Source organism: Lissotriton vulgaris, chromosome 8 (genome assembly GCF_964263255.1).
Source record: "Lissotriton vulgaris chromosome 8, aLisVul1.2, whole genome shotgun sequence".
Classification (NCBI taxonomy): Eukaryota; Metazoa; Chordata; class Amphibia; order Caudata; family Salamandridae; genus Lissotriton; species Lissotriton vulgaris.
Window position 1 is genome coordinate 421,621,357 of NC_141696.1, and position 15,157 is coordinate 421,636,513.

At 46.2% G+C, this 15,157-nt stretch overlaps 1 protein-coding gene across 1 annotated transcript in view; it reads right to left on the reverse strand.

Moving 5' to 3' along the window:
* OCA2 (OCA2 melanosomal transmembrane protein) overlaps window positions 1-15,157 on the reverse strand; it is an 833,084-nt gene that overhangs the window by 217,339 nt on the left and 600,588 nt on the right. The window contains exon 20 of the mRNA XM_086934183.1: window positions 784-843. Coding sequence (XP_086790309.1) covers window positions 784-843 — 60 coding nt within the window. The remainder of the gene's footprint in view (window positions 1-783; window positions 844-15,157) is intronic.

The window sequence follows — 15,157 nt, forward strand, 5'->3', positions numbered from 1 at the left end:
TTGGCTGGTACTCTTCCTACCGTGAACGAAGAATTGAAAACTTAGTCCATAAATGGGCTCTCCATCCTGCTGTAGTATTTGGGACAGGCAGGGAATTTTGGGAAATCCATTTGGTTGACAATTTTGAAAAAAAATTCTAGCTCAGCTTCTACATGGCCTGAGAAACAAGCAAAATCCTGTCTTAATCCAGACCCAATTTCTGACAACTCGGATTGGCAAAGGAAAGGGAAAAAAGACTGGCCTGGTCTACTCTCTCTATTTTAGAGGCATACTATTTAGAGAAGAACATTTTTAGAGCAATATGTATTATAAAAAACGTGTATGAACTTGTGTTCGCTTCATTTTCAGTGTTTTACACATTCTTCAAAATTGCATTAATTCTTTCATAGGCAGTACCAGAATGAGCAATACCAGAAGAATACAATCCAACAATTTGTTCAGCAGGACTAGAGGCAAACGAAGACCGCTAAAACAGACGAATGAACTCCGACACAAATATGGAAAATCAATACACTAATCCACATAATCATTGACCACGGCCCAGGAGCAAGCATGCACATTCAGAGCGACAAACCCTTCAGGCTCGAAGCGTGAAACGCAAAAGGAAAATGCTGGACTAAATCGGATATCTATCAGTTCTAAATGAAAAGAGCACTCACCAGTCAATTGGCCACAATACGCAGGGAAAGGATGTGGCGCATCACCTGTCTTACAGAGATTGACCATTCATGCACTTTAGCACATCAAAAACGTGTAGATATTTCAGTACATTAAAATGTTTACCTTTATTAATAGTGCTGTCTGTTCCCCTATGAAATCAATTAAGTGCAGATGAGCCAAAGCCTAGAGGAGGTAAAGAAAATGGAAAAATGACAAGGAATAAGTGCATGTCATCACATTGAAAATATTACCAAGCTGCTACAGAACAAATACATCTAGGTCCGAGTTTTATGTTGATAAAACGACATTCCTTAGAACAACAATCTTTTTTGGGGGATTGCTTTAATTCTGCATAAAAACAAAAATAATGTGTGCTGTCCGCAGCACCATTAAATATACTCATACAAGGTGACGTCAAGAATGATATATACTATGCCTTGTATTGCAATGATTGAACACCTCAAAAGAGGATGCACAATTTATCACATGGAATAATCTCATTTATTATAATTTAGGGAGAATAAAGCGTTATATTGCATAATTAGATTCAGGCCTTGTCTATATGAGTTATTTGCTATTAAGGCCCTCCACACAGCCGACGGCATCTCACACAACAGGAGGACATAAATGTAGAATTCCAAAGGATTCTTTCAAATATTTAGTGAACCACAAGTCAAGAAATGCAGATTGTCTGTTGCTTTTAATACTGGTGAAGGCAGCATTGGTGTAAAGTTAATAAAAATGCATACCCAGAATTCTCCTGGTGGCAATTATAGCATCATTGTGGAACAGACCAAATTGACTACATTGACTTGATTTAAGCAGGTAAGATGGTTCAGGGAGCTACTGCGCATCTGCAGTGATATGAAGGACACAAGTTTGGACTGCATGCAAGGCAGGCTCAGCTTTCCAGCCTTTTGAGCTCTGTAAACTGAGGGCCATTATACTGGATAATAGTAACATCTGTTAATTACACTACAAGCATTGGCAATCCAATAAGTATGACTCATGAATAAAAGTCCCTTTTGTGTCACTGATGATGGTTGGCATTCAATAAGTCATACAAACACTCAATCACTAATCTGTGCACTAATGCATTCATTTATCAGCCCACTGACTCTTCCTTTCATTCACCGTCTGACACCAGCAAACCAACTCAACACATGCAAGACCATTTAAAAGAACACGAGCAGAAAAAAGTAAACATATGCTGCCTTCTTAAAACGGAGGCATGTGTTTGCAATAACAAAATTAAACACAGTAGCGAGTGTCCACCTTTCCAAGGTATTGGAAATAGTCTATAATTGTTTTAAAGTTCAAGCATGGCATTGGTAAGAACCAAAGTGCTGGCCATCTTGGAATGGTGAAAAAATGATATGATACAGACTACAGCATTTCATTGCTGGTTTAGAGAAGAGGACACTGGGATGCAGCATACTGCAGATGAAATGAGCGGCCAACAAGTAACCAGTTAGCACTTCCTGGAGAGCTCTAGTGTCCTCTTAAGAAACAGTAACAAAACGACAAGGAAAGAAATGGAAGGAAAACTATAAAAAGGAGAAAATTCAAAACTAAAGCACTGGTTAATCAGCCCTGACACTAAAGTTACGTAAATTCTTGCACCAGACTCCACTTTTCAAAAATACTTATTGTTAGCCTGATTTCAGTTATTCCTCTTTGTCAGTTTTACATTAGTTATTTCACATGCTTTTATGACACGAGGGCACATGCAGCTTGATCAATGATATTTTCTGGTTAACTAAGTAGCAGACGAGACAAGTCTGGCCGAGATGCCCTAGAAATATCTATAGCTCAGGGTAATCTGGTACATATATGAGAAATAACAATGATATTGTGCACAGAGGTGATGCAGCCCAAGAATATTGACGCAGGCAGGATTTTTAAACTGCTTTTCTTTCCTTCTAATTATCTCTCATCAGTTAGATTATGCAGTGACCAGTTTAAATATCCAAGCATCCACGTTTCTATAATGGAGTACAGAGTTTTTCGCTAGAGCTGTACAGGCAAACGTAAGATACTTTATCACTGGCTGCTGTCCCTCCTTGGCCTTGGTTGGACCGGAGTTCGGCTGAACTTTAATTATGAGAGGCTCCCTCCTTCTTGCCTTGCTGGATAAAGGTCTGACAGCACAAAGGCCCTCTGTGTTACAGGTGTGAGGGGCAACAATTTCCACGCAGTCAATGTTAGCTTACTTGTATGCTCTCAGAGTAGTGAATGATAGGAGTGGGTGTAGGAATTAGGGAACCTGTTGTTGTGAATCACAATTGAAACATTTGTCGATCTCACCTCTCCTGTTTACCGAAATAGGAAACTCTTTCCTATGTTCTCTGGGCATAGAACATGTACTTATTTGTAGAAAAATACAAATAATCTTTTTAAACATACATTTTCTCATCATGAATACAGATGCCCGAGTGTGACATTCTTGAGAGAAAGGTGTGTTTCCTGAGTATCACTGCGTCGCTGCATGCACCTCTCTCCTGTGAAGCGAGGCAGGGTGCACTTCTGCAGTAAACAAGATTCATCTTCCTCATACATAGCACATTGAGCTCAGTCCTCGAGTTATTGGGTAGGAGGGTTTAAATCTGTAGACTTATGGTATAACCCGAAGATATGTAACATTGAGCCCCAACGTCTGCTTCAGATTTTATTTTGGGGGGGGGGGGGTTGAGGGGTCTTAATGAGAACCCTCAAAATTACCATAATTACAAATATACAGAGATATCCATTGTAATCATGGTTAAAATCTGCTTCACGAAGAATTAGGAACCCCTATGCCTTTTGTGTGTTAGTCGAGCTTGACTTTTTAAAGGAAAAATCCCGATCTGTGGTTTCCCAGTTATAATTCATATTGATTGAATGTGTTCTCTTAAAATGGCAGTTCCTTCTCTTGCAATAAGAGCGAATTACTGAAAGGCAGGTACACATCTCCAAGCAAATGGAGTCCCTCGATGTGTGTGTGTGTGTGTGTGGGAGGGGGGGGGGGGCAGTTACTTTTCTTATAGCCGCACATGCAGCTTATGCATATGAAACGTTTTACTCATGGGTAGAGCTAAAGGGAGTTGATGTTAAAACAGGACAATTTTTTGCATACCAACCAGTGGCGATGCCTAATGAATACAAAACATACCAATACTTAGAAGTTCCTCTTACATACCACGAACATTACAATTGGCTTACAGGTGCGCTACCACATACACAGACATGTTAGACACCGTAAGACGACGTCGGAATAATAAGTACCAGGTGCATACAGCATAGCAGCCACCTAGCCAACCCCATGTGTTGGCATTCTGCTTCTGGGTATAGCACAAGCATATTGTACATATTTAACCATCCATACAATCATTTTATTTCATCAAGAACCTGCTTCTTAGTCAATTACCTATCCCGGCAAGGAGCCCCTAATATTTCGTGGACGAGACGCTCTCAGCAGCAATGCTGCAAGTGGCAGCCTTAGGGTTTGTATCGGGCTAAAACTAGTCTTGGGATCAAGGGTGAAAGAAGTGGGGAGGCTCGAAATTTGCTACCCTTGCCCCGATCCTCTGGAACTCCCTTCCCCTGGATCTGCGATCTATCACCCTGTATCCGCAATTTCGCAAACACCTCAAGGCCCACCTGTTCACAAAGTCTTTTGACTAAACCCCCAGCAGTCTCCCCTGTCTTTTAGCCCTGGATCTTGTTAGCTGTAGCGCCAAGAAACCGCAGGTGTATGAGCGCTTAACAAGTATTTTAAAACTCAACTCAAACTCAAGGGTGTAATCAAGCTGGACTGTAACACGTACCATCCAGAAATTGAAAGTGTAATCTGTGCAGGCAATTCAGGGACATGCTTTCAGGGACATGCTTTCTGTGGATACACAATAATTTTGCCTCCCCCCCAACTACCGTACAAGGTGTACGATCTGCAGCAGAACTTCATCAAACACATTGTACAACTTGGAGCCCATTGGCTTGCCTGTGTAGTGTAAACGAAATGTGTTAAAGGAGCAAGCTCAGGTAGTTCATGCAGTACAAAGGTGGCACATGCCGCCTATCGTGTGCCACATAAGAGCATAACTAATGGATCAGACTCTTGATTGCTGCAGAACTGTCCATTGTTAGGAGCACATCCTTTTTAGGTCTCGCCTGTCGATGCGCATGCGCATCGAGCTTGCGAGACTATGGGGGCTTAACCACTCTTTAACTAACTTGCAAGGAATCGTGGCGATTCCTTGCAGTGCCCGTGAAATTCAATCTCAATGCGCATGCGCATTGAGCTTGAAAGCGCGTGCACATGCCCCCAGCCGCCTGCCTTGCATGGATTTTCCCTCAGGCGCACTCCTCCCACACCCCCGCTCCCCTGCCTGCCGTGTCGCATTTCGTCACTTCCCTCAGCCGCATTCCAGTCCCCTGCTCTCCTCCCCCCTCCTCCTCCTACTCGGGTTCCTCTTCTCTTTGCCTACCTGGTGCCGTGGACACTGACTAGCAGAAGCTTAACACGCAAGAGGTCATGTATTACTTGAAAAAACAATACACCCCAGTCATACATGTTCCGTGGCTCTCCGGGTCTTTTATCGAGTCTACCAGAAGGAATATTGAACAATTTAAAATAGGCTCATTTCCATGGATTTTCCCTCGGGCGCACTCCTCCCACACCCCCGCTCCCCTGCCTGCCGTGTACATGCCCCCAGCCGCCTGCCTTGCATGGATTTTCCCTCAGGCGCACTCCTCCCACACCCCCGCTCCCCTGCCTGCCGTGTCGCATTTCGTCACTTCCCTCAGCCGCATTCCAGGCCCCTGCTCTCCTCCCCCCTCCTCCTCCTACTCGGGTTCCTCTTCTCTTTGCCTACCTGGTGCCGTGGACACTGACTAGCAGAAGCTTAACACGCAAGAGGTCATGTATTACTTGAAAAAACAATACACCCCAGTCATACATGTTCCGTGGCTCTCCGGGTCTTTTATCGAGTCTACCAGAAGGAATATTGAACAATTTAAATTAGGCTCATTTCCATGGATTTTCCCTCAGGTGCACTCCTCCCACACCCCCGCTCCCCTGCCTGCCGTGTCGCATTTCGTCACTTCCCTCAGCCGCATTCCAGGCCCCTGCTCTCCTCCCCCCTCCTCCTCCTACTCTCCTCCCCACTCTCTCCCTCACATTCAGAGACACCAGAGTCCCCTGAGGGGCGCACACCAACAACGTTACTGGAAAGCGCCAGAGGCGCTTAAAACAACCTCGAGCCTCCCGCAGCGCGGGTTCCTCTTCTCTTTGCCTACCTGGTGCCGTGGACACTGACTAGCAGAAGCTTAACACGCAAGAGGTCATGTATTACTTGAAAAAACAATACACACCAGTCATACATGTTCCGTGGCTCTCCGGGTCTTTTATTGAGTCTACCAGAAGGAATATTGAACAATTTAAATTAGGCTCATTTCCATGGATTTTCCCTCAGGCGCACTCCTCCCACACCCCCGCTCCCCTGCCTGCCGTGTCGCATTTCGTCACTTCCCTCAGCCGCATTCCAGGCCCATGCTCTCCTCCCCCCTCCTCCTCCTACTCTCCTCCCCACTCTCTCCCTCACATTCAGAGACACCAGAGTCCCCTGAGGGGCGCACACCAACAACGTTACTGGAAAGCGCCCAGAGGCGCTTAAAACAACCTTGAGCCTCCCGCAGCGCGGGTTCCTCTTCTCTTTGCCTACCTGGTGCCGTGGACACTGACTAGCAGAAGCTTAACACGCAAGAGGTCATGTATTACTTGAAAAAACAATACACCCCAGTCATACATGTTCCGTGGCTCTCCGGGTCTTTTATCGAGTCTACCAGAAGGAATATTGAACAATTTAAATTAGGCTCATTTCCATGGATTTTCCCTCAGGCGCACTCCTCCCACACCACGCTCCGCCCCTTCCCCTGCCTGCCGTGTCGCATTTCGTCACTTCCCTCAGCCGCACTCCAGGCCCCTGCTCTCCTCCCCCCTCCTCCTCCTACTCTCCTCCCCACTCTCTCCCTCACATTCAGAGACACCAGAGTCCCCTGAGGGGCGCACACCAACAACGTTACTGGAAAGCGCCCAGAGGCGCTTAAAACAACCTCGAGCCTCCCGCAGAGCGGGTTCCTCTTCTCTTTGCCTACCTGGTGCCGTGGACACTGACTAGCAGAAGCTTAACACGCAAGAGGTCATGTATTACTTGAAAAAACAATACACCCCAGTCATACACCCACCACCACTACATCCATCACCACACCCACCACCACTACATCCATCACCCCATCCACCACCACCACCACCGCATCCACCACCACCACATCCACCACCACATCCACCACCACCACATCCACCATCACCACCACATCCACCGCCACCAGATCCACCACACCCACCACCACTACATCCATCACCACACCCACCACCACTACATCCATCACCCCATCCACCACCACCACCACCACCACATCCACCATCACCACCACATCCAACGCCACATCCACCGCCACCAGATCCACCACACCCACCACCACTACATCCATCACCACACCCACCACCACTACATCCATCACCCCATCCACCACCACCGCATCCACCGCCACCACATCCACCACCACATCCACCACCACCACATCCACCATCACCACCACATCCACCACCACATCCACCGCCACATCCACCACATCCACAAAAATAAAAGCCATTGTTATTTGTAATATCAATACATCTAAGTCACGTAAATACAACACACATTGCATTAGAAATGCTATAGGTGTCACATTTGCGAAAGTTAAAACTATTGACATTGTAACTGACAAAGCTATTAATTTTGCTATTTTCAAAACCAACACATAAATAAAAAAGTGTCATTTACAATAACAATCGCTCAAACTTTCCTAATGCGAGACCTATTGCATTTCCAATGCTTGTTAGAACAGCTCACATGATCAATGTCTCTTACTTGCATCATTTCTATGACAGACTTTTCACTGGCCGACAACATAGGGTTGTGATAAAGGAAAAGAAGGTGAAAGCAATAAAATCGGAGCCACCTTCCTACTTGGCTTATGCCAAGCCCAGAGTTTACAATTAACTGTCCCGTACTATGATGCTCCGTTTAAGCACTGTAGAGTCCTGTATTTTTTGTAATGTGCCTTGTTCAACCTGGAGCTCTTTTCATCATAACACGGGCTCTATGGAGAGCCGTCTGAAACGAATATACAACGTCGCCAATATATAGCGGTGTGCCAAGAAAATATTGCTCCAGATTTCAGACTGAGAATCCACCTCTAGTAAAAGATGGAGCAGCATAATTTAGTCTCCACTCTGTCACAATTATGCATTTATATACTCACATACAAACTTATATTCACTGTGGGCCCGATTCATATAGGTAAGGTTAGACCAAATGTCTAGTTTAGACCAAAGGTCTAACTTTATTACTTTTCAGTATTCACAAAAGTAAGTTACTAAGAGTAACGTTAGACTTTTGGTCTAGCTTTACCTTTGTGAATACGGAAAAGTATTAAGTAAAGTTAGATTTTTGATCTAAGTTAGACTTTTGGTCTAATTTTATCTTTGTGAATCAGACCCTGTGTTATTTGCTTAATGTGTGTGAAGCACTTAAATGTACTAATGAAATTTAATCATTGTAGGGATTACAGTTATTTCCACATGTGCACTGATGTTCAGTTAAAATATGTAATCATGTCCTTTATTCACATTTTGCATTTATTCTCAAAGTTATGCATGCATATGTATAGTCATGTATTCAAGCGTATGCTTACTGCTGGGTTAACTTAGCCTGACTACAGGCCTCAACTGAAATATGCTTTGCAAGTATGTTCTTTTCTTGCTTTTGCAGGTGTGTTATTTCTTGTTAGCAAGAGAAAGGATTCCCATGCGCATTAGACTGCTGATAGCGAGTACTGAGGAGAGGAACTTGGCAGAAAACATGGAAGTCTAAAGGTCAGAAGTGACTTTCTGTTTATCGTTTTTGGAAGGCAGGATTCTTCTGCATGGTTACCCCCACTTTTTACCTGGTGCCTAAGCTGTTTTTGACTAGTCTGACTGGGATCCTGCTAATCAGAAACCCAGTCTATCTGCTTTCTCCCTAACTTGTTGTGTCCGGTACTTAGGTACATCCCAGATTGAATACTGGGGAACCCTTATAAGTCCCTTGTATATGGTACCCATGTACCCAGGGTATAGTTACCCTTGAGGCCTCTCATGGGCTGAAGCATGTATTATGCCACCCATGAGAGACCATTCAAAATGAAACTACAGGCCTGCCATTGCAGCCTGTGTAAGTTGGTGCATGCACCACTTACTAAAGATATAGGTTTACTATATCTAAGGGTCACTGCACTTAAAAGCTTTTAAGTCACCCCTATAGCAGGCCTTTACAATCCTGAAGGCAGGGTGCTTGGTTCTAAGTGAGAGGGTGCCACTGCATGAGCAGGACACCCCTGCAGCCTACCGAGTCCATTCTCCCGGGTTGTCTGTGAAGCAGCCATATACTATATAGCGGGGCACCGCGTAATCGCGCGATGACCATCTAGAAAACGGCTACAAGGAATCCTATCATGTTTGGTATCAACCATGCTGGAATCATACCCCCCCCCCACACAGTAAATGGTGTGGGAGGTGTGATTCCAACCACTGGAAGAGCCCTCCATCAGTGTTCCCGGTACCAGCCTTCTAGTCCGGGCAGCACAAAATGGTTGCTGTCGACCAGACACACATGTCTGCCCTCCTGCTGCTGAGCCAAACTTGAGCAGGGGAAGGTAGAACAATAGGCATCCTGTCACAAGGAGGTGTGACCACCTCCCAAACAGGATTTAGTGTATTAGGGATGCATTGGTGCGCTTGCCAGCACCAGAAGGTCTGTATCAGGGGCACATTTGGTGTCCCTGTGCATAGTCCAGCTCAAACCAGTCCTGTGAGACTATATTGTTGTGGTGGTCACTATGCTGTACCTCATCTTATTACAGCTTAACCTACTAAGATATTTCAGCTAACCAGCTGTATTGTTGGATCTTATGAACATATTTTTATTCTGCTCGTATAGTGGATTAATATCCTAAAATAAATCAATGTAACCATAATTAGTGATTCCTGGTTGTTATTGTGGAGTCACTTTGGCTTCACAAGTTAGAATTGTATTGCTGATGCTTTCTCTCGTATAGAGATCAATGGTGAAAAATCCTTGGTGACTACTAAAAGACTGAGATGTAAGTACCAGCGTGCTATCACATCTTAGGAGAGGGTGTTTGGTTACTGAAGCAAAGGTAACTAGAATACCGCTGCAGGAACCCTAGCCTGCCCTAAGTCCAGTTCTAGACGTTAAAGCCCATGTCTCGGTTCAGAGGATCAGCGGAGTTCCAGCGGTTCAGAAAAAGAGTTGCAACGGTAGAGTAGTGAGTATTATTATTAGCGTTGCATGTTGTAATTGTGCATGGCAAGCTTGTGGTATTTTGGTAAAATTGTCTGGTGTGGTGTGATGACATTTTCGCAGTTGTGTAGATGCAAACGCACTTAATCCTGAGCGGTTGAAGTTATCGGGCTGGTCAGAGCTCAAGATCCCGGGAGGAGTGAGAAAACACTGTTGTAATTTGTCGGCTAGGTTTTCTGGTGTCAGATGTGAGGTACTATAATATCCACAATTTAGATAGGAACATATAACTTTTTGTGACAGTGAATTGTGATTGGTGTGGTCTACCCTGTTGCACAAAGGAGAAACTTCATTAATCAAGGTGATTTCCCGCTGGTTGAGGTTATATGTCTGGGTAGGCCGGAAAGTGTTATTCCAGTCTAATTCTTGCGTGATTGAATACTTTGATAACTTTAGTGAAGCAGACAAAAGTTATTTGCTAAAATCACTTAGTCTGTCCATTATCCTCGCTTAGCGTTGAGGAAAAGAGTGCGCTCATAATAATAGTGGAGGTTGAACTGCTAAGAGGAGTGAGAAGTACGTCATATGGTGCTGCGCTGGGATGTCTGATTGATTCAGAAGCTCCGTCCATCACCAACCCCTTTTGTACCGCATTTGACGGTTGGCATTAGAGCTGCATTGTTATTCATTGGTTGAGTCTTGGCACGCTGCGCTGTGATAGGTTGGAACAAGAGGCTCCGTGCTGAGATTAGTTGTTGCCTCCAAACTAGAGCTGTGGTTAAAAGATTATTCCAAGTTTTGAAACTAAATTCTATTTGCGATTGTTGATTTTACAGTTGGAAAACTGAAATGTTTCAGGGTTATCTGAGACTTGATTAATGGAGATGTGAGGGTTCCTGTTTGAGAAGAAGAGGCACCGCCCGAAGGAATGGCAGGTCATTATACAGCCATAAATGTGGAGCTCCGCACATGCATTTGGTTGAATCAATGGCATAAGATCACAGAAAATGAAGGTGCTTTGAGATTTCCCCACTATGGCACATTTAATTAGAGTATTATTAAAAATCTGAGAAGGGTATTGAATGCGATGAAGCCATCCCCTAGACCCGCACAGAATGAGACACTTAATGGATGGTAGTATGCTTCTCATGTTAAAGAAAAAGATTGCTATCAGTGTAAAGTCAGGCAGACAGTGTGCAGCTATGCTGAAGCCAGGTAGGATGCAGAACAACAAAAATGATGAGCTGTAATAATTGAGGCAACTAGGCTATACCCTGCATTGACTAGTGAAGAACCTCAGAAGGAGAAGAAGAAAAAATAAGGAAGAGTGTAGAGGGCAAAGGCAAAGATAGTGATTCTAGGGATGACTTTCTGAATGTGTTATTGTCAACCCGTCTACCGCTTTATAACATGAGGGATGGAGGGATGAGTAGTGCTGTTTAGGCCGCCAATCAGAGTGCAGGACTCACAGGAGCTTCTCTCCCCTGCAGGAGCATGATGACAGACATTAACAGAGGCCCTCTCTGCAAATCAGATTGCTCTATTATTTAGAGTTGCGGACAAGCCAACCCTAAATGTATCTGTGCTTAGCACTATGGTGGATTCGCACAGAGCAGTCAGGATTAACTTACAGGTAATTTGTAAAGTATTTGTGCAACTCTTAAAACAGTAATAAAGTGAGAACACTACACAAAAAGAAGCACACCGCAAGTTAGAAAAATAGAGCTATTTTTAATAAATAAAACCAGGCCAAAACGACAAACATCCAATCAGTGAAACCAGAGATGCAATTTTAAAGATTTCAGTGAAAAGAGTGCCCAAAAAACACAAAGCACTAACTGTGGATCTCTGGTCGCGCCAGACCGGGGAAAGATCACAAGTTCAGGTCAACAGCGATGGAGTGCAGATTGGCTACATGGACCTGGCCAGGCCAGTTGAACAAAGAACTTCACATTCTGGTTTGCGAAGTGATATGAGCATCCATGTTGAAGATGCATAGCGAACCCACAGCGAAGATTCGGTTCAGAGATGCGGTGAGGCAGCAGTGCAAGGTCCTGCATCATGGCAGAGGATCCCATTGCCTCCGGGAAGCGAGGTGGCATTTAGGGCTGCCTTCCCTGATGCTGTTAGTTCGCTGGCGGTGGGGTGTGCCAATTTTTCTATCTTGGGGGACCTTTATTTGCATTTCGAGAATCAGAATATCCCTACGGTGTGCTGTATTCTAGCCGATCTGGAGGCTCTTCAACTCCATCAAATAGTGCGGCATCCCACACATGTAGGCGGCCATACGTTAGATCCGTTCTTTACGAACTTGACAGAGGCCACAGTTACGGCCGTAACTCCGCTCGGCTGGACGGACCACTCTTTAGTGGCCATTGATGTCCCCGTGCCGGGATTTTCTCCTTCTGCTCCCGCAAGGTTGGTCTCCACACGGCATTGGAGTAAATTGAGACTTGAGGACCTACATAGAGCCCTCGCAGCGGCGCCGTTGGGACCTCTGGAGGATGTAGATGCAGGCTACGATCGGTTCTGCTCTTGGATCACTAAGGCACTTGACTCCCTGATTCCCATCTCGACCAGGAAAATTAGTTCCCGGGAGTCAAGCCCTTGGTATGATAGTGCTTTACGTGCACTCAAGGGCAGTTGTAGGCGAGCAGAGAGGGAATGGCGGAAGGTGTACGACAGCGGGAAGAAGGTCATCTACCTCGCTGCCGTTAAAATTTACCATTGTGCTATATGCCGGGCCCGGGCAGCTTTCTACGCTGCGGAGTTCGGCAATAGCCCTAATCCATCAAAAACCATCTTCAAAGTGGTAAAGGACCTTGTGGCAAAGCGGGCCTCGGCAACAACAACGAGCTCCACGGCGCATTGTGAGGCCCTTGCCCTGTTCTTTTTAGAAAGAGTTCAGAACATCTACTTAACATTCCCTGATACTAGGCCACCGGCAGGTACTCTATGTAACATCTCTGGAGATTCTCTGCTGCATGTGTTGCCCCCGTTGACATCTGAGGGATTTGACATCTTGGCTCAGCAGGTGAAATCCGGGTCGCCCGCCGATCTGCTCAAGCCAGCCCTTTTTAGAGACCAGCTGTTTATGGGTCGTACTTCAGTACTCTTTCTGGTTAACATCTCGCTGGCCTCGGGTACGGTTCCAGCAAGTTGGAAGCGGGCCGTGGTTTCTCCTATTTTAAAGAAACCCTCCTTGGACCCGGAAAAGCCGGAAAGCTATTGGTCTATTTCCCTGCTCCCCTGGCCGACCAAAGTCGTGGAGGCCCATGTGAACAAGGTTCTTTCCGACCACCTTACTCGAGCTAACATCCTTGACCCCACCCAGAACGGGTTCCGTGCTGGACACAGCACGGAGACCGCCCTTCTCACCATGGCTGAACATCTTCGCACAGTGATGGATGCAGGACAGACGGCAGCGCTTGTTTTATTATATCTAAGCGCCGCCTTTGATACTGTCTCTCATCCTATCCTGTTGCATCGCCTGGAGGAGATAGGAGTGGGGGGATTCGCCCTCCAGTGGTTCCGGTCCTTCCTTGAAGGTCGCTTCTTCAGCGTTGCGGTGCCACCGTTCCAGTCCAAGTTCCATCCTCTGAAACAGGGAGTGCCGCAGGGATCCTCGCTGAGCCCCACGTTGTTTAATCTATACGTGAGACCACTGGCTGAGGTTGTCAGGCAGTGGGGTATGACCATGGTGTCATATGCCGATGACACCCAGCTAGCGGTTACGATCAGCGGGGATGCGGACCAGGATGCCCCCAGGTTTCAGAGTGGACTTAGGGCGGAGGCAAGCTGGATGAAGGCCAACTGTCTCCAGCTCAACGCGAAGAAAACCGAGATCATGATCGTCGGTAGAAGGGCGGATCTCTGGGGGGATAGGTGGTGGCCTTCGGAGCTTGGGTCGGCCCCTCTTCCGGTGACGGAATTGAAAAACTTGGGAGTGTGGATGGATCCCACTCTCAGTTTTGTGGGGCACACGAAGAAAACGGCTGCCTGCTGTTTTGGAATCCTCCGGGCTCTGCATCCAGTCCTGAAGTTTTTCGACCCCCGCACCCGGCAGCTGGTAATACAGGCGACTGTTATATCGCGCCTGGATTATGCCAGCTCTCTCCAGGTGGGCGCTAACCTGGCCGAAGTCACCCGCCTTCAGCGCGTGCAGAACGCCGCTGCCAGAGCAATTGTTGGTCTTCCCAGATCCTGCTCTGTTTCCAGTACTTTGAAAGCGTTGCACTGGTTGCCAGTCAGGGCTAGAATTCAATTCAAGGTACTGTGTTTAGCCTTCAAGATTCTAAATGGTACGGCTCCTCAAATACTTACGGACCTCCTGTACTGGTATGTCCCCACTCGGCATCTGAGATCTCTGGGCCAAGCTCTCACTATCACTCCCAGATACAAGCTGTGCCGTGTTGGTGGTCGTTCCTTCCGGGTCAAAGCAGCCGAACTGTGGAACTCCCTTCCGGTGGAGATTTGGTTGTTGGAGGATCTTTTTTCTTTTCGTAAGGCTATTAAAACGTTCTTATTTTAACCTGGTTCCTTCTTTTTAGCTGTTGTGTTTCTTGTGGCTGTTGCGTGTTACCTTGCCATGCACCAGGACGCCCCTCTGCTGGGGCAGCTGTGCGCAGTACAAATCCACGTAACATAACATAACATAACATAACATTGAGGAGGGATTGCGATGCAAAGTTTGGCATAAAGGATGCATCGGGTAGTTTTTGTCATGGGACCAATCCACGCAGCAGCATCAAAGCATCGGTTTTGCTTAGGGTTGCACTGCACAGCAGAGATGTGTTGGTTCAGCTGGATCCACAGGGACTGGCATAGAACTGTAGGCCAACTTCTACGGCTCCAGAACTGGGGTGGCACCACTTAGCAGGGTAGACTAACAGATGAACGCATCCAGGTGCTGGGGTTGAGGTTGTTGGGGCCTTCTGTCCTTGAGGCTTAAGTCAGAAGGCCAGCCACCTAGCTCTTCCAGTTTCTCTGGTGGTCCTGGGTTCAACAGATGCAGGTTTAGTACTTCTCACCCAGGTAAGAGGTCAGAAGATCAGCACAGAGGGCAGCAGTCCTTCAGAGCAGCAATCCATAGTGGCGGTCCTTTCAGCACTCCA